This window comes from Hemibagrus wyckioides, linkage group LG13 (assembly GCF_019097595.1).
Source record: "Hemibagrus wyckioides isolate EC202008001 linkage group LG13, SWU_Hwy_1.0, whole genome shotgun sequence".
NCBI lineage: Eukaryota > Metazoa > Chordata > Actinopteri > Siluriformes > Bagridae > Hemibagrus > Hemibagrus wyckioides.
The window spans coordinates 13,321,315-13,340,816 of NC_080722.1; the positions used below are offsets into that span (position 1 = coordinate 13,321,315).

Here is a 19,502-nt window from a genome sequence, read left to right on the forward strand (position 1 = left end):
AGTAATCAACTGAGCTTTAAAGCATATAACCTCTAAATGAATAATACCTGAGAGATCAGTATGCAACAGCATTCCCCCCCTCTCTAATCACTAGTAATAACTGTTGTAAAACTCTAAAAGACTTAAAAGTCTCATTGATCAACATTTCTGTATGAACAATTAATTACTGACCAATAAAAATAAATCAGATGAAACAAGTATTTACTGAATCAGCATTCAAACCAATTCCATTAACACTTATTTATGTCCATATTTATATCCAGGTCACAAGTTACCAGGAAATCGTGTTCTCCTGTTGAATTTCTGGCCTAACTCGAGTTGGAACAATGCACAAACAAGGTTTTTCAGAAGTAGGCCAAAGGCCCTTAAATTTATAACAAAACCATTACCCCCACAAAGTATGTAAAATACTATAGAAAAGTAATAAGATCAAAATATTTAAAAAAGAAGAAAAAAAAAAATCAGCTGTCCTAATTGTATGAATGTGAGTAACCAGTTATTCTGGTCTTGCTCTGGATTGGCCAAGATCAGGATCAGATGATGTTCCTCAAACCTAAGAGAAGCAGGCTAACAGTATCACAAGCCTTTGTTGAAATAAACATGGGTGATGCTGTCACCATACTGGGAGATGATGGATTCTCTGAGCTCTGGCTCCAGCTTAGACACAGGCAGAGAGCTGGGAAACAGGAGCAGTGGGATCAGGTTGTGCCCAACACAATCTTATAGGGTTGCTGATGGATATCATTATGCATGCTGTTACTTCATCCAGCCTAATGCTTGTGGCTAAATACTAATGTGCATTAATCTTTATATTTACCATCTCTGTGGAAACAGTGAACATGCTGCAGGCACCATGAATATCAGGCTGGAAAAAAAAAAGAGAGAGAACTGATGAAAGATTTGTTTTCACAGTAACCTTATTTATCTCAATACAAGACAGTTGCTAATAATATAACCATAATTTAAACAAATGTTTCTTACAATACTCCAACCATCATCACTTGCAATGGCGCATGAAGAAATGTAATTTTCTGTATTTAAAAATAGAAATGAAAATATATAAGGGGAAACATGAAACACAATATAGTATATTTAAGTAACACAACAACAAAATGCAGGCCTCTGAATAGATTAAAAGTGCAAGGACTCTGCTTCTTTAAGATACAAGCTGTTACCCAACATACCTGCATAAATCTGTATTTTTCTAGTCTCTCCATTATAATAGGGAGGATTACTAGAAAGAGAGAATTCAAACAGGACTCAGAAGAAAATCCCATAAAGTTGTCAATACACAGCAAATGTTTATTGGTCTGCTTTTGAACCATTTCATCTTCTTTAAGGAAATTTAGTTTACAAGGCCAATCACATATGCACATACCACCAGCCATTTGTCTGTACTTACTCATGCCAGGTGCTGCCATGGTGATTCGGGAAATGACCACTTGTGTAATCCCTTTTACCGCAGCTTTCTGTGGGACGATGAGGAAAGAACGACAAATTACTCATCTGTTATTTAAACAAATTAATAAAAACATACTCAACACAGTACAGTCTAGCAGTGGTGTTTACTCTAAAGCTCAATCAAATTGCTGGGCAGAGAAGCATGTTTAACACCAAAAAAAAGAACAGAAATCTTCTTATTGATATTCTTATAATTTTTACGCAGGTTTAAACACATACACTATCCCTGCTTCCAAATGCTACCACCTACTGCACTATGAGCAACAGCGAACACATGATCTGACTGTTACCTGTGCGTGCTAATTATCAAAATAGACACCATTCTACAAACAGCTTTTATGTGAAAATGCTGATAATATCTAGCAAAAAGATGCTCAAAGCTGTTATACAAGTATCCTTCCTTCAGGGTTAAATATATAAAAAGAAAATAAAGATGTTGGCCAGAGCTGAAGAGGCTTTGATGATTGGGCAGATTTTGGGTCAGCACGTATGTCTTAGAGCTGAAATGTTGGGCAACAACTTACTGACTTTTTTTTTGAGCATATCAGATGTTACAATGTTAGTGTTACAAAGCCTGACAACCTACATTCACACTAACAAGCAAATCATCTATGACATCTATGTTCTACTGTATGCGTGTGTGCAACAAAGAGCCACAATTTCAGCAACAGCTGCAAACAAAAAATGACAACTGACTCAAAAAAAGTGAGAAATGACTCAACAAAAACTGGCTCAAAATATTCTCTGTGCAACGCTATAGCTCATGTCATCAGTTCCTACCTGCAAATAACTCCCATTTAACTCCCACAAAGGGAAAAATTGCACACAACATGACTTGCATGCTCGGGTTAGGAACCATAAACGTGCAAATATGCAGACTAACAGGGGCTTATTAAAGGCTTGCCTGGAGACCATTAAAATTGTAAGGAAGCATAATGACATTAATGCCAGTAGTAATCTCACATGCTACAGACACAGTACATAGAGATTAGGTTGAAACATGCAAACATGCAAGGATTTGTTTTGCTTAACATTCTACTGGTGATTACGAGGTTCATTTCTGGTACCGGCATCACTGTTACTCACTCTCGAGTCACCAATTTTATTGCCATTTTCATCTGTGACTGCAATGCCATTCAAAATCTCCCTGCACGAGAGCAGAATTGTGAAAAGAGCATCAAAAACAGAAACACAGCCAAAAACAAAAACAATTTATTCAAATTAAAAGGATACTATCAACATGGACAGGACTCACTGTTGTCTCATCATAGGAATATTTACACAGTTAGCTGCAGCCACGGCTGCAAAAGGCACCCAGCGAGCCACCAGAGGAGGTGCTTTCTGAAGAGAAATCAAACACCATTATGGTTATGAAGTAAACTGTTGACGAAAGCACAAAATTTTGTATGACATTAAAATTCACAGATTGAGAACACCTTTGTGTAGAGGTTCAGACCCACAGCAGTGGCCAATGCGGTGCTTGTTGCAGTTGCATAAGCCACACCGATCTGTCTGGAGGAGGCAGAGAGACACATGAGAAAACACAAACATCCCACTGCACTGCTCTGGTTTCCAAAATAGCTCACTGTGACACTCCACTTTATAGTTTATATATGAAATCTGTTATTTAGTCACTGATTACTAGAATGCAAAGTATCGTGTGCAAAATATTCACTTTGGTGTGATGGGGGAGGCAGCGTTGCGGTTGGTGTAGTTGACCAGAGCGTTGAAGGATTGATTTACCCATTGCCAAAACACCACAGCAGGCACCGTCCTACAATAACACACACAGAGCAATACTTAGTCATTCACACAGTATATTACCACATGCAAATATCAAAACGTACACAATACAGCCAGTATACAACAGGCAAAAGCAATTCACAGCATCAGTGAACCTATTAAAAATATTTTTTAAAATATTAACATCCATTATAAGCTAAAAATAATACAAGTGACCTTAGCAAACCCAGTCTTAAATAGAACTGTGCTTGTCTAGGAGCTTGGACCTGTAGAACTGCAGCATGAAGCCAGTGATGGCCATGCCCCCTGGCACTTGGAAAGACATTCTGCCAATCAAGTTCATCCTGTCACCGGTATCCGGGTGAAATGCTGAGTCATAGAGCTTCTTGGCATAATGCAGCTGTTCCTCAGTCGTACCTGGAGGGATAGAGCCCGCTCTGGGGAGAGGAAGAAGAGAAAGAGAGAGGGTTAGAGCTGAGGGAACAATAATAAGGGAGAGAAAAGTGAACACATCAACTGCACTAAAAGTTTATAGTTTGTAATCCAATACACTGCATAAATGCAAATATTCTGACTCATCTGCTTTTTGTACACTTTATTAAATTATGCATACACCAATCAGCCATAACATTATGCCGTTTTGCTGTCAAAACAGCCCTGATCCGACGCAGCATGGACTCCCTGAAGGTGTGCTGTGGTATCTGGCACCAGGATGTTTGCAGCAGATCCTTTAAATCCTTTAAGTTACGAGGTGGGGCCTCTATGGATCGGATGTGTTTGTTCAGCACATCCCACAGATGCTCAATTGGATTGAGATTTGGGGAATATGGAGGCCAAGTCAATACCTCAAACTCGTTGTTGTGCTCACCAAATCATTCCTGAACCATTTTTGCTTTGTGGCCTGGCGCATTATCCTACTGAAAGAGGCCACAACCATAACGGAATACCGTTTCCATGAAAGGGTGTACATGGACTGAAAGGACCCAAGGGTTTCAAGCAGAATATTGCCCAAAGTATGAAACTGCTTCCTCAGACCAGGCCACCTTCTTCCATTGCTCCATGGTCCAGTTCTAATGCTCAGGTGCCCATTGTTGGAGCTTTCGGCAGTGCACAGGGGTCAGCATGGGCACCCTGACTGGTCTGCAGCTATGCAGCCCCATACACAACAAACTGTGATGCGCTGTGTATTCTGACACCTTTCTATTTGAACCAGCATTAACTTCTTCAGCAATTTGAGCAACAGTAGCTAGCATGAAGAGGAGATAATCAGTGTTCACTTCACCGGTCAGTGCTCATAATGTTATGGCACTGACCGGTGTATGTTATGTTACACTGGTACAGTATATTTTAAAGTGAATTCAGTTTACTTTCTGCCCATTAATCTACTCAGAATAATTTATAATGACAAAGCAAAAACACGTTAGAAATAAAAATAAAAAAAAATAACTAACTATCTCTCATCAAGTTTTTTTGGCACTTCAAATTGAGCACAGGTGCCTCCTTGCCCATCTTGAGATGTGTTTGGACACCATCAAGATTTTTACTAGAGCGGGCTACCAGGCCAAACTAAATGAGCTAGAAGAGCCTTAGTCATGAATGAGACCAAGACCCAATGGCCACTCTAACAGAGATTCAGAAGTCCACAGTGAATTATTGTTAAACTCTTTGACCTGATGTCTGGGGAACAGCAGGTACTGTTCACCAACTGGCTAACAACATCCCTCTGGTGAGGCATGGTGGTATCATCATGCTTTAGGGGTGGTTTGATGATCAGGAATGGGTGGGAATACAGCCAAATACAGAGAGGAATCTGAAAAAATCCCAATCCAGGGTTCACAGGACATCAGAGCGTACAGGCAAAGCAAATAGCTTCAGTACAAGTCTCTAAATGTCCCTGATTAGCCCAGCCAAAGCTCACAACTGACACAAACATGCAATCGTTCTTTAAAGATTTGCAAAATAGGAGAAACTGTGCAAATCCAGGTATGCAAAGCTTATAGAGGCTTACCCATTAAGACTGAAAGCTGTTTTGTTGCCAAATGTGCTTCTACAAAGTACTGAATAAAGTGACTGAACACTTTTTCAATACATTTCCAAAACATTTCTAACTTTTTTTTTTTTTTGCTTTATCATGGATTATTGTGTGTATGGGGAGGCACAAAAAATGACTTCAAACAAACTATAACACATTAATGTGATAAAATATAAAGTAAAATAAAAAATATGAAAGGGCCTGAATGCTTTCCAAAGCCACTGTATATTTTTCATGTCCAAACCAATCCTTTTCCCAGTTCAGGAATGGACTTTAAAGGAACAGTTTTTGTTTTTAAATCGAAACTCAATCTATTGAATCTATAAGGTATGTGCAATTACCACAAACTTCCAATTTTAGCTTGTTAACATGTAATTGTTATGGTTTTTAAAGTGTATTGAATTGTTATTTTATGCTTGCATTTTTGCTGAGATGCTGGAGTGTTCCTTTAACGTGATATAAATTCATGTATTCATATGGTTGTTTGAGTTTACCTGCAACTATCCACTAAAGATTTTGCTTCATCCAGTTTGGCATTACTCAGTAGGGCGGTGCGACAGTCTGTAATGTTAAAGAAGTGCTTGAGACGGCCCATGAAAGTGGACTGATCCCAGCGTGGAGCATCAATATCAAAGCCACTTGGAGCTTCCATGGTGCTTTCACCTATCTCCAGGCACTAAATCAACACAGCACAGAAAAGACACACACACACTCTGCATCAGTACTGACCTTTGAAAGTTAATGGCTGGGTAATGTTTGTGCAAATTCTGGTAAATGTACACTACATTTTTCTATACTTCTGCCAGCTAACATTTTACCTCTCATCAGTCATGAATTTACTCTGCTCATGCAATCCCTGTTCATTAAATAAACATTGCAAATGGTGGTTATTTACCATAAGAGTAAACATTTAACTCTAGAAGTGTTATCTAGTCTATTATGTATGCTTGAACATTTATTTGCATAAAAAGCAAACAGTATGGTTTAGCAGAAATGTTTTACACAATATACTCTGTCTTTAACGTCCGACCAATTTGATTTTAAAATTACAACAGCCTATAAGTTAAACCAGCCATGAGAGTCAACATTACAGGTCAAACAACAGCTAAATACACATACAAGAAAAGAACACAGCTGAACCTTGATCTGCATTAGTGGTGCACTCTGCTTCGTGTCACAGGGAGTGCATATGGCATGCAGACTGACCAAGTATGACCCAATTACAAAAAGTTACATTTTCTCAGCTCTCCAAGTGTATGCATACCATTCCCCATTAAAACTTGCCATATCTCTGCTTTCCACAAGAGTGAGTAAATGTATACACTACAATACAGAAGCACACCATCAAATATGAAACCACATTATATTATTATGCACAGTTTCCAGGAGCCTTCATGTTGCCAGTGATTAGATGAAGGCATTTTTGCCCAAGCTTTACATTAAGTGATAAGTGAAATGAAACAGAGCCCAAATGTAGCAAACACTACTGACATAAACTCACTTGGATACTAGTGATTTGAATTAGTATTAACACATACTCAGATTATGATCATAAGCTTCAGTTTGTTCATTCTAGGAGACTATGCAGATTTGAGAATGCATCCTCACTAAAGCTTAAATAATATGTAAGAACTCCATTTATAACATGTTATAGTACGTGACACATTTATTTCACTTGGGTCAATCACTGTCATTTTTAAATGTATTATAAACTTCAGAAGTGTAATATTGTCAGCACTGTTGTGGCGAGTTGTTGAAGAAAGAAAGTTCAGAACTAGTAGCAAACAACCCATTACAGGTTCAGTAACTGCTTCAGTTAATCAACCGTTAGCTTTGAAGACAAACAAAATGCCCTGCAGCATTCGCACTACGTTGTCGATTACACTGTTGAGCTCTATAATGTTGTAACAAGGCCTTGGAGATCATCTTTTTTTGCTTTACTCTATAATTGTGTATGGCTAGAATGACAAAACCTGCAATGTAATTTAAGATAGTGTTCATAAGACCATTTGAATTGTTCAAGTTTAAACCTGTGAAATGACCTGTACATTTAGATCACCTTGTTATTTACCTATTTTAATCATTTTATGTGATAACAGTGCTACCACAGGAAAGCCTTTTGAAGGCAAGCTGTTTAATGTGACAGTTCACATGAGTAAACACTGAGTGGTGTTTAAAACACAGAACATTACTGACCACTCAGTTTCAGACTGTACAGACAATAACTTTTGTTTTGCATAATTACAGCAAATTTCGCACAATTTGTTTGTTGTTGAAGGAAATGTAAATTCTATCAACAAGTAGGATGATGATAAATTAATAGCCTTTAAATAACAAAAACGTAACTAAGTTAATCTTCTGTGTAAGAGACGTCTATATTGCTTTGGTTGGCAGATAAATAACATAACCCCACAACATGTAACCCAAGCATGCAGTGAGGAGGTTTCAACACGCCTGGTTTTTCCTGAATAGCCTGAAATACATAAAGATCTTTAAAAACCCAGAATTTTATCTCAGAAGTTACGTCAGCTTAAATGCCAGCAGGGAACATGAAAGACGATATAAGGTGAGCAGACTGGGCTTGCTGGAAGTTTGGCTTGAAATCAGGCTCAAGTTCTGGCTGCACAGATCTAACAACCCGGAAACATTCTCCAATATAAACCCAAGCCTCATGCAGCTCAGATATTAAATGCTGGGATAAAAACACTTACAGTAAGACCGGGTGTCGGTGGTGAGGTCTGTTGAGTGAGTGGCTGTAGTAAACGCAGCGCTGTGAGTCGATTCAGATTCCCGTAGGCTGCAGGAAGCACGTGGCACCTCCACTGCCAATCACGGAAACGGGCGGATCCAAGCTGGAAACATGTAATAAAATGAATTATTCTTTAACTGAGTCTTAGAAATGGAAGTTTCTGCAGCATACCGATATAAATGTGTTTAAGTTGCATTGTTTATTTGCACAGAGTTGCTCTTTTCACACAATGTGAATGCATGGCTTGTTACTTACTTTTATTAACCGTTAGTAAAGCAAACCACAAAGCAAAGGTTGTTAAAGCAAACCACAACGCTCTGGTTGAATCTATAATACCACGTGTTCGCTAACAATATAGCAGGGTAGTGTTATTAAACCATTCATTTTCACACCAAATTTTACCTGCTTTAGCTTTGGCGGTATTATCAATACAAATCTCCTTCCGCATTGTGCTATTAAAAAAAACCACGCCCCCTTTGTACGTTTGCCTTGCGTACTACGTCACTGGCAGTCCTTGGTAACACGGAGGCGTCTCGAGGAGGCACAATCACAACATGGTGAGTTAAAGCCCATTATAATAACAAGCTTTTACGCTGTACATCAAATACGGGGCGTATAGGAGAGAGCAGTGATCACGGTGCGATCACCGATTAATCAGTCTAACACTGGCGAAGAAAATGTGTGTTTGCCCGGTTGATTTTATATACTGAATAATAATCAGCATCACTTTTGGCTAAATCTCTATTGAGATTAGCTCGCTAACTCGTTAGCCATCATTATTCACCGATAGAGACCAGATTCAGTGGATTAGAACTATGGACTGTGTCCCGAACTAGAAAGGACGAACCAAAGATAATAATCGCCCAGTTGGTGTGTGCTGATAGAATAAAAGTGAGAAAAGATGGATGTGTGGTGAATGGATAGATGGGGTTTATCAGCTTTATGGCTGAGCTCGTGTTTACTCTCGCGCCCCGTAAGGCAGCATCGATGCATGTTGCATTAGTGTAACCCAATTCATCTAAAACGAGTGTATTTTCTTTTTTCAGGGCTTGCTATCAATTTTGCGAAAGCTGAAAAGTACCCCGGACCAAGAGGTCCGCATTTTGCTTCTTGGGTTGGATAACGGTGGCAAGACCACTCTGCTCAAACAGCTGGCCTCAGAGGATATCAGCCACATAACACCAACACAGGTCAGCTACAGAGCACAGGCTCCTAACCCTGATCCTGCACATTAATGTTTTCTCTGCTCCCAACACTTCAAATCAGAGTTATTTTTATATAATGAAAAAATACACATTATAATATAAGACATCTTGAATGTTTTAGTCTCGTGTTTTATACTTTATTCATTTTTTTATTCTGGTAGGGTTTCAACATCAAAAGTGTGCAGTCTCAGGGTTTCAAATTAAACGTGTGGGACATTGGTGGACAGCGGAAAATCAGACCCTACTGGAGGAACTACTTTGAAAATACAGATCTTCTGGTGAGTTTCATGGCATTTGTGCATTACTCATTAAAGCACTTTGAGTCTTTTTTGAAAAGATAAATAAATCTCTTTTTTATTCCCAGATATATGTTATAGACAGTGCAGATCGCAAACGTTTTGAAGAAACAGGACAGGTAATATTCATATATATTCATATATATATATATATATATATATTATGTAGTTCTGTGTGTGCATGTGTATATATATATATATATATATATATATATATATATATATATGTATATGTATATGTATATGTATATATATATATATATATATATATATATATATATATATATATATATGTATATATATATATATGTATGTATATATATATATATGTATGTATATATATATATGTATGTATATATATATATGTATGTATATATATATATGTATGTATATATATATATATATATATATATTTATATATATATATATATATATATATATATATATTTATATTTATATTTATATATATATATATATATATATATTTATATTTATATATATATATATATGCACACACAGAGCTACATAAGACCACAGAGATCTAAGATCTCAGTAAAAATATTTTACTGTTCATTTGAAACATACTATTATGTTAATTATCAAGTTATGTTGATGTGCTGCTCTTCACAGGAGTTGGCTGAGTTATTAGATGAGGAGAAGCTCAGTGGGGTTCCTGTTCTCATCTTTGCTAATAAGCAGGACCTTCTCACTGCAGCCCCTGCATCTGAAATCGCTGAGGGACTGAACCTGCACACCATTCGGGATAGAGTATGGCAGATCCAGCCCTGTTCAGCCCTCACTGGAGAGGGTGTCCAGGTAATTATACATGATAAACAAACAGAAGACTTGATCATAATTTATCATTTTTATTTAATTTGTAAAAAAAAACAAAAAAAAAAAACAGTTGGACTATAAACATATACAGTATGTTAAATTCTAATTTCTTTGTGTGTATCAGGATGGCATGAACTGGGTCTGTAAAAGTGTGAACGCAAAAAGGAAGTAGACCAGCATTCCCCCTACTCAGTCGCTTCAGCAAAAGCAGTGTGTATGTCTGTATGTATAAACATGTCATGTATGTACAGCTTTAAAAATGAAAAGGTTTATAAAGACATCTAAATAAATCAATCAAATATACACACACACACACACACACACACACACACACACACACACACACACACATAGGACCCCTGGTGGTCCATTTTTATACTCTCAGCTATCTCAGATTATTCTTTCTTAAAAGCTTTTGTGTCATTGTGGCTTAACATTTTGTCAATTATACATTTACCAGAGTGTTTATTTAAATAAAAAGATAAATTTGTTTGGAGCATTTTAGCAGCCTGATCATTGGTACAATTTTGAATAAACATATTTTATCTCCATATGTAAGGACAAAACCAGGTCATCCTTTGTCTAGTACTAAATTTCTAGAACATTTTAAATCTAATAATATAATATTGCACTTCGACTTTTGAATAGTTCTGTATACATTCCAAATTTCACCTCCAAAGGTTACATCAGTGACTGATCTCTTTTTGGCTTTGATGACAATTTTTTTTGTCATTCCACCATTTACTGTAATATTTTTTTACTTCATTATTCTTTCTTTAAGTATATTTTTATAATATATTGAAATTGTGGAAGGCTTTAATATCACTTTTCTTAAAAAAAGGATGTTAGTATGGCTAAACCTGAAATATCCATCAAACATCATTTACACAATGGCAGGATATGAAACATGTTTAAAATTCCTATGTACGTGATTTGGAAATGAACGAAATATTTTCTGCAGATGCATTAATATGAAACCGGAGTAACATGTATTTATAAATAATGTCAGTTTGAGCATCTTTCTGCGGTACCTCTGAATCTATTGCTGTTGTATGTGTAACAATGAAAGATGGTAAAGTTATAGTAAAATTCTGTTGGATTATCTGGCATCTTAGTTTTTCGAAGGTTGGTTCAGTTTCACTTTGTTCTCTGTTGCTCTTCCAGAGGTCATATATCTTTTTCTTTTCGCTACCATCCCCCATTAAGCAAGGAAGCAGATGGTGTTGACAGAACTCAGGTGGTTTCATATATACTGCAGCACACTTCATGTAACGCCTTCATCTGTGTTTTCTTATGTGTTTCCTGTGTTTTTTAACATTCAGAGGAAACAACGCATTAATTAGAAAGCCAGGTTTATGGTACATGCCTATTTTAATCGCTACAGGTGGCGCTGTCTATTTTTAAATACATTTGTTTATAACTCCCATGCACACCCCATTAGTCAAAAAAGGGGGGCAAAAATGGTCTGTAACGAAAAAGAAGTAAGAAAAAGTTTGCAGTGAAGCAAAGCTTCAGTCCTGTTATTTTCAAAGGAAATAGCTGCTTAATTTATTCTGAGGATAAAATCTAAATCTTAAACACATTCGGTAAATCAGATACAGTACAGATACAGCACATGCAGTCTTTGGTAGTGCATCCCGAGTCTTTGTCTCTTTGGGGTTGAGTCTTTTCTATCATGGTGTTAAAATAAAGATTTGATTCGATGCCAATAAAATAAACGTTTATGTTACAATTCCATTCTGCAACTTTCCTAATGTTTTTTCTGATTTATTATTATTTTGTTGTTGTTTTGTTTTGTTATTTAAATGAGTCCATGAAGCATATCTGGACTGCATCTCCACCATTACTCACAAGCCGGAATGTGAACAGATCCAGCCAGTTCCACTGATTCCACACACTCAGCTTCTTTGAGTGACATTCTCAAGCTGACACATGCACTCTGGCAAGGCACGCAGGCTTTATTAAGCCTGAATAAATCCTTTCAGTATCTGCCTCTCTGAGACAGGCAATTAGACAAGCCGCCCTACATCCCTGTGCATCCTCGCTAGCAAGCCAGAATTCTTATCTGGAGCCTTTTCCTTCCATCTGCCCCTGAAACAAGCAAGAATGAAGAGCCTGATAGTGCACTACCCCTTCTAAACTCTGCTCATTGAAGAAAAGGCCCTCTTGTAATCTCGTCTGTGGAGTAAATGTTCTGAAGGAAGGCTGTTTATGATGGATCAAGTCTGAGATTTTCTAGATGTTTCTAGATACACATAAACAAGATTCATACTGAGCTTTCATGATCATGCCAAAGGTTCTATGGTTTAGGTTTTATATGCTGTATATATATATATATATATATATATATATATATAAATTGTTACATTTATTATCATTTAACATCATTTTAAATATCAATAAAACAATAATCTTCATTTCAATATATTTACCACTGCACCTGCCTAACCAAATTAGACATGGCCCAGTTGTTTTTAGACCAGAATTTGTATTCAAATACAAGTCAAATCTTTTACTGAGAGTCAGATTACATCCAGTATGGCATATTCTAGTCATTGGAGTCGAGCATCACAAACCCCCATCACCACCCCCCAAAAAAGACATTGAAATGTAGCAGGTAAAAGAGGTGCATTTAAAATATTGAACTACACACACTATACCATATGATGTGTACTGCACTGTGTACTGACATGAGACAACAAAAGGTATCAAGGACTGTTCTCAGGACGTGGATAAGAAGAATAAAGCATAAAGATGTTTTAAATCACAAGGCTACACCATTGATTTAAGACCGTGGTTGATAAATGTCTTCTTTTATTGGATGTGTGGATCAAAACTGCTAAAACAGCAGAGTATCCTTATTTCTTATTAGACTATATATTAATTATGACTCCATATTGTTCCATATTGTTGCACACTTTGAAATTGTGAGAAGATTATTCGTATGGACACCAGTAATAAAGACAGAAAATAACATAAAGTAACAAAAAGTAATGATGATCTTAAACGATTATTTTGCACTTCAGTCTGAGGCATGTGACTATAGGGTTTATGTGCTTGAGCACTTGCTCAATGTAAATATTTAATGTTTTGCGGATATGAAATAATAAAGTTCTTTTAATTGAACTGATATTAGAAAGTTGCAATTGAATTGATATGAGAAAGTGAAAGAAAATTAACTCATTGCATTGCACACTGTGTCAATTGTATCATCCATTTACTTCCTTTTTCCAGCTCTGTGTGTTTAGGCAAAGCACACTAATGCAAAGAAAACCATCCCAGAACACAAGCCACATGTATCTTTGTGTTTCACAAATATTTAACACAAAACATGTGAACATTTGATATATTGAACATCCTACACGTAAATTATTGTGGGACTCTTTAGTTGATTATTTAATTATTTAATTATAATAATAAAAAAAACAAATAATGTACTTTCTACTTTTATGAACTCTTTTCATCTGTCAGTATATTGGTAAAGCAGATTACAGGCTGAATTGACGTATGTTAGCTAAATTAGCAAGCTTTGATACTGCTGTGATTAATAGATTTCTGTCATTTTTTAAATGGAACACTTATTGTAAATACAGTGAAGTGAAGAAGCCCTCAAAAATAAGAAGAGATTTAAAAGAAAATTCTGGATAAGAACACACACATAAGACTGCAGTTGTCTGTTTGGAGAGAGGTGGGCAACAGAGTGCAATATTCAAAGTTCAAGGTTTGTTGTCACTGTCAAAGACAACAAATTTGCAGAAATATGCTTCTACCACAAAAAGTAGTGTAATAGATCACATTCATTTCGATCGAATCAAGAGTTATTCACACTATATATAGTCTGTGTGGTGGCAAGTCTGCACTCTGACTTGAAATAATTAACAAACTATTAACATGAGTCACATCTAATAATTCATGACAAATGAACAATAGAGAAACTGAGTAAAAGAAAATTACAGTGTAGTAAATAAAACCTCACTTTTATTTTATTTTAATTTACTGACAATTCTTTCATAAAGGCATTGCTCCAATAAACCAAGCAATAATTAAAAGAATTAGCAAAAAATCTAAACTGACTGGGATGTCCCTTTCAGGTGATGCTCAAATCAGTAGTAGAAAAGTCAAAAGAATTTCTAGAGAATTTATATATATATATATATATATATATATATATATATATATATATATATATATATATATATATATATATGAGAGAGAGAAAGAGAGAGAGAGAGAGAGAGAGAGAGAGAGAGAGACTACAGAACACCTTGGTTGCCTTTGTGCATCCATGAAATCATCTCTTGTATTATTACCTTGCTCTTGGACACCTTCTTCAGTCACCATACTTCTGATGAATCTGTTGCATTTTGATGGTCATCCAGAAAGATTTACAATTATTTTGCAGACTCTGGTGAGACAGTAATGCTCCCCATCTGTGCACTGTGACTACCCAGACAACTGACATCATTATCATCTATCTGATCTGATCTGATCTGATCTGATCTGGTGATCCTGTTCCTGTAGTCCTGACAAGCATATGCCGCATAAGTGAGTGAGTCATCCTGTCAAAGAACTTGCTAGACAAAAGAATCACTTTGACAATAAATAGTTAAGAGAGATAAGAGTTTGACTGACTAAGTTATTCACTACCAATGTAGTTGCTTTAAGTTGTTTTATACAGTACGGCAACAAGTAATCAGGAACCTAATGTTCAATACATATATTTTTTAAATACACTATATTGCCAAAAGTATTCGCTCACCTGCCTTGACTCGCATATGAACTTAAGTGACATCCCATTCCTAATCCATTGGGTTCAATATGACGTCGGTCCACCCTTTGCAGCTATAACAGCTTCAACTCTTCTGGGAAGGCTGTCCACAAGGTTTAGGAGTGTGTTTATGGGAATTTTTGACCATTCTTCCAGAAGCGCATTTGTGAGGTCACACACTGATGTTGGACTAGAAGGCCTGGCTCTCAGTCTCCACTCTAATTCATCCCAAAGGTGTTCTATCGGGTTGAGGTCAGGACTCCTGAGGTCAGGATGTGCAGGCCAGTCAAGTTCATCCACACCAGACTCTGTCATCCATGCCTTTATGGACCTTGCTTTGTGCACTGGTGCACAGTCATGTTGGAAGAGGAAGGGGCCAGCTCCAAACTGTTCCCACAAAGTTGGGAGCATGGAATTGTCCAAAATGTCTTGGTATGCTGAAGCATTCAGAGTTCCTTTCACTGGAACTAAGGGGCCAAGCCCAGCTCCTGAAAAACAACCCCACACCGTAATCCCCCCTCCACCAAACTTTACACTTGGCACAATGCACTCAGACAAGTACCGTTCTCCTGGCAACCGCCAAACCCAGACTCGTCCATCAGATTGCCAGATGGAGAAGCGCGATTCGTCACTCCAGAGAACGCGTCTCCACTGCTCTAGAGTCCAGTGGCGGCGTGCTTTACACCACTGCATCCGACGCTTTGCATTGCACTTGGTGATGTATGGCTTGGATGCAGCTGCTCGGCCATGGAAACCCATTCCATGAAGCTCTCTGCGCACTGTTCTTGAGCTAATCTGAAGGCCACATGAAGTTTGGAGGTCTGTAGCGATTGACTCTGCAGAAAGTTGGCAACCTCTTCGCACTATGCGCCTCAGCATCCGCTGACCCCGCTCCGTCAGTTTATGTGGCCTACCACTTCGTGGCTGAGTTGCTGTCGTTCCCAAACACTTCCACGTTCTTATAATATAGCTGACAGTTAACTGTGGAATATTTAGGAGCGAGGAAATTTCACGACTGGATTTGTTGCACAGGTGGCATCCTATCACAGTTCCACGCTGGAATTCACTGAGCTCCTGAGAGCGACCCATTCTTTCACAAATGTTTGTAAAAACAGTCTGCATGCCTAGGTGCTTGATTTTATACACCTGTGGCCATGGAAGTGATTGGAACAACTGATTCTGATTATGTGGATGGGTGAGCGAATACTTTTGGCAATATAGTGTATTTATTACACTTCTTAAAAATTAATTTGTTTGTTATTTGCCATATTATTGTCCAAATGTAAGGTTAAGCTTGTAGAAGCACACAGAATACCACAAATCCAGGGCTTGTGCAAAAAATAAATACAAAAATTAATTACAATTAAAAAATAGTCAACTACTTGTCTGGTTGGTGTCAAATTAGCTTTATATTATTGCCTCGGTGTGCCTAAAATGATCAACACAGTAATGTTACATGGTATTATTCAGTTATATAACCTGGGCTCTGTACGACTTGCCTTGACTGATACAGACATTATACTGATGCACAATTAAGAAAGACATTATTAAAGAGACTGTGTAGATCCTGAAACAGTACAGATGCTGTCCTTTTCATCCAAGCACCTGCCCCTTTGGTCTGATGTTTTGTCAATAAGCATGTAATTATGCCTATTAAATTCAGACTTATTAGACATTTAGAATGGTTGCATTAAATTGCAGTATGTCTTTATTTTTAATTTCCTGATATACTGTAAAACCTATAGGCCCCCCAGATCCCTTCAAGAAGCTGTGAATATTTTTTTCTGGATATGTGATCAAATGGATATCTGAAAAAGAAAAGAAAAATAGATTCCTCTTTTTAAGCAGAATCTTATAACATAATAATATGTTTTACAATTTCATACCTTTGCAGGTGGAAAAAACCCACGTACAGTATATCAGTATACAACAAACATGTATATGTCAGTTGCATCTCTGTAGGCATTACATGCAGTATGTAACCATGGAAACTCAGTGGCACCTGGTTACGCTTTTAGAAGTTCATTAAAAGGTCTCATTAATTTATTACTGCATGGTAATCAAGATTTCACTGTTTGTGCTCACCACTTCTATTATAAAATATCAATACTTTGAGAAATATATACCTCCTAAATCTATTCCTTTATTACCCTGTGGCAATATATACATTTTATATAGGCTTTATAAGAAGAAGCTCACAACTTTGATTTATTGACTGATCGTGGCTGATAAATGGTTTTCTTTTTGTGTTCAGTTGAAGACAAATACAATTTGCATGGCGTTAATAGATGCGTATCCTGGCTTCACTTTAAGCACTCACACCTCTGTTATTGACTGCTATTAAGATGCTGGCTGTCAGAGGGGTGCAGTGGAGGAGACATAATTATGCACCTCAACCAGACACAAAGGGCCCAACACCCACACTGCTGCCTTCTGCACCATACGGTCAGGAAACTCTCCTGTAGGATACATCACCATGAGTGATGTACCATTTCCATTATGTTTAAAAACAGTGATGATATTATTAGCATGGAAATGTTAAAGGATGCCAAAGCCAGTTTTCTATAGTGTGTAAAAAAGGAACAAGTTAGTTTCCATGGCAGTTCCTCTTGCAGGATTGTGACTGTGTATGTGTGGGGCTTATCAAAAAGGCACAGTTAAATTTTTTTTCCCCTCCTATTTACAGTATCTTTGTACTGGGAGTTGGGCAGCTGTTCTGCATCTGGTGTTTTATAGGGCTGTGCTGCCTCTGCTTCTGCCAAACTGTACATTTCACTTCTTTCCACCTATCAGAGCTCACGCAACAGTGAGAGACAAACCAGCAGAGCAATCAGGTTTCAAGCCTAATGAGGTAATAGATTTGAGGTTCATGCAGCTTTAAAACATTCAAACTAAGATTAAGTACACTACTAGAAAAGAATGGGTCACTCTTCATATAAAATCTTATTATGAGGCTTTCTCTCAAAATGACACACCTATATGTGTAAGTCTTTAGTTAAACAGATGCACAGTGTTTCTCCATGTTTGACTCAACACTCCATAATGCAACAATATGAAAGATAATTTCCTCTTGTTTCCCAAGTGAGACAGGGGCAGGGATGATAAATAGAGCGAGATTACTAAATACTGAAAAAGAAGAAAGGGAGCAGAGGCAACACCCAGAGTGGCTGGCAGGTGTGTGTGACAGCTCAGTGGGCCCTGAGAGGGTAGGGGGAGGGTTGAGTGTTGAATTACAGGGTTCCCAGCATCTCCACTGACACACAGGGGAAGGAGATGATCATCACCAGGATCAGACATTATATTATATTATATGCAACAGGAAATAACCACCAAATGTTTATTCTGGCCATTACAATGAATAACTCGATTGTATCAGAATTAATGACACATCCAAGTCTGACCGATCCATGCAACATTTTTTTTTCCATTGTGTGTGCGCTGCCATTTAATAATAATAATGATAATAATAATAAAAAAGCAAACTCATATAGGGACAAACCAAGATGTAAGACTGACTATACACACAGCCAAAAGGTCTTAAATGGCAGATTGTGCAGCGTCACATCCCTATCTCCCATGAATTAATGAAATATAGATTTGCTGAAATAGAATTATTGTATCCTGCATACTGTAGAACTCAATACTAAGCTCAATCAACGAGAAGCCTTGTTATAATGTCAGCCTTCAAATAAATGCTAACACTACAAAGCAAAATATGCACAAAATCATGAAGGGAAAATTAAATTCTGTATCTTTTGGTTTCTTAAGTATGGCTTTGGATCTGTGTGCATTTTTTAACGATCATATCTTAACTACAGGATCCCAGCAAATCTGCCTGCTGACTAATATTCGCTGTGACATTGTGATAAAATGTGTGATGAAGTAAGGAATTATGTGTGACAGGGTGATATGATGTGGCCCTGACACGAAGCAGGAACACCACCCTGGAGTGTATTTATTCTGCTTATACGACAGGGATGTACTAAATATCTCCTTATGTATGTGCACTGCGTATGATGTAAATAAATAGATGTTACACCATGTTTGTGCACAAATATTAGACAACCTATTGCTTGTATACCTTCAAGTAATCTCCTATGAAGAGAGCTGCTGATTTGCTTTATGTGTCAGCATGCTCTCTGAGTAGACTGCAGTTATTTACATCAGACTCTAAGATATATTCATTGGTCAGATTGGTCCAATTGTGCAAAATACGTTGAATGAATAAGTTAAGCTTATTTTAGTAACCTTTCGCCTACGAATGTGATAAGCACTAGTGACTCTGTGCCATTTATAACCTTGCTTTATGGCAGTATATTTATTTTTGTGGCTTTACTGTGCAAAATCTGTTAGAAAGTGTTTTTATGGTGCATGATTTCAGTAAGAACGTACAATTTGGAGTGATCACAAAAAG

The 19,502-nt window shown here is 37.2% G+C and overlaps 2 protein-coding genes across 3 annotated transcripts; one reads left to right on the forward strand and one right to left on the reverse strand.

Annotated features, from left to right (window-relative positions):
• Positions 1–184: 184 nt before the first annotated feature.
• sfxn2 (sideroflexin 2) lies at positions 185–8,446 on the reverse strand. Of its 2 annotated transcripts, none has more exons than XM_058406055.1 (13): positions 8,388–8,446; positions 7,948–8,088; positions 5,731–5,912; positions 3,471–3,641; positions 3,137–3,235; positions 2,898–2,973; positions 2,717–2,802; positions 2,548–2,608; positions 1,403–1,469; positions 1,185–1,234; positions 982–1,031; positions 818–865; positions 185–676 (listed from the first exon to the last, which is right to left on the reverse strand). In XM_058406055.1, the coding sequence occupies exons 3-13, from the start codon at positions 5,886–5,888 to the stop codon at positions 577–579; spliced, it is 966 nt and encodes a 321-aa protein (XP_058262038.1). In that variant the 5' UTR covers positions 5,889–5,912; positions 7,948–8,088; positions 8,388–8,446; the 3' UTR covers positions 185–576. The 2 variants fall into 2 exon arrangements, with proteins under 2 accessions (XP_058262038.1, XP_058262037.1); XM_058406054.1 differs by lacking the exon at positions 8,388–8,446 and adding an exon at positions 8,241–8,380.
• arl3b (ADP ribosylation factor like GTPase 3b) lies at positions 8,403–12,055 on the forward strand. The gene is made up of 6 exons (XM_058406057.1): positions 8,403–8,542; positions 9,032–9,175; positions 9,352–9,468; positions 9,555–9,605; positions 10,117–10,302; positions 10,445–12,055. The coding sequence occupies exons 1-6, from the start codon at positions 8,540–8,542 to the stop codon at positions 10,490–10,492; spliced, it is 549 nt and encodes a 182-aa protein (XP_058262040.1). The 5' UTR covers positions 8,403–8,539; the 3' UTR covers positions 10,493–12,055.
• The last annotated feature ends 7,447 nt before the right edge of the window (positions 12,056–19,502 follow it).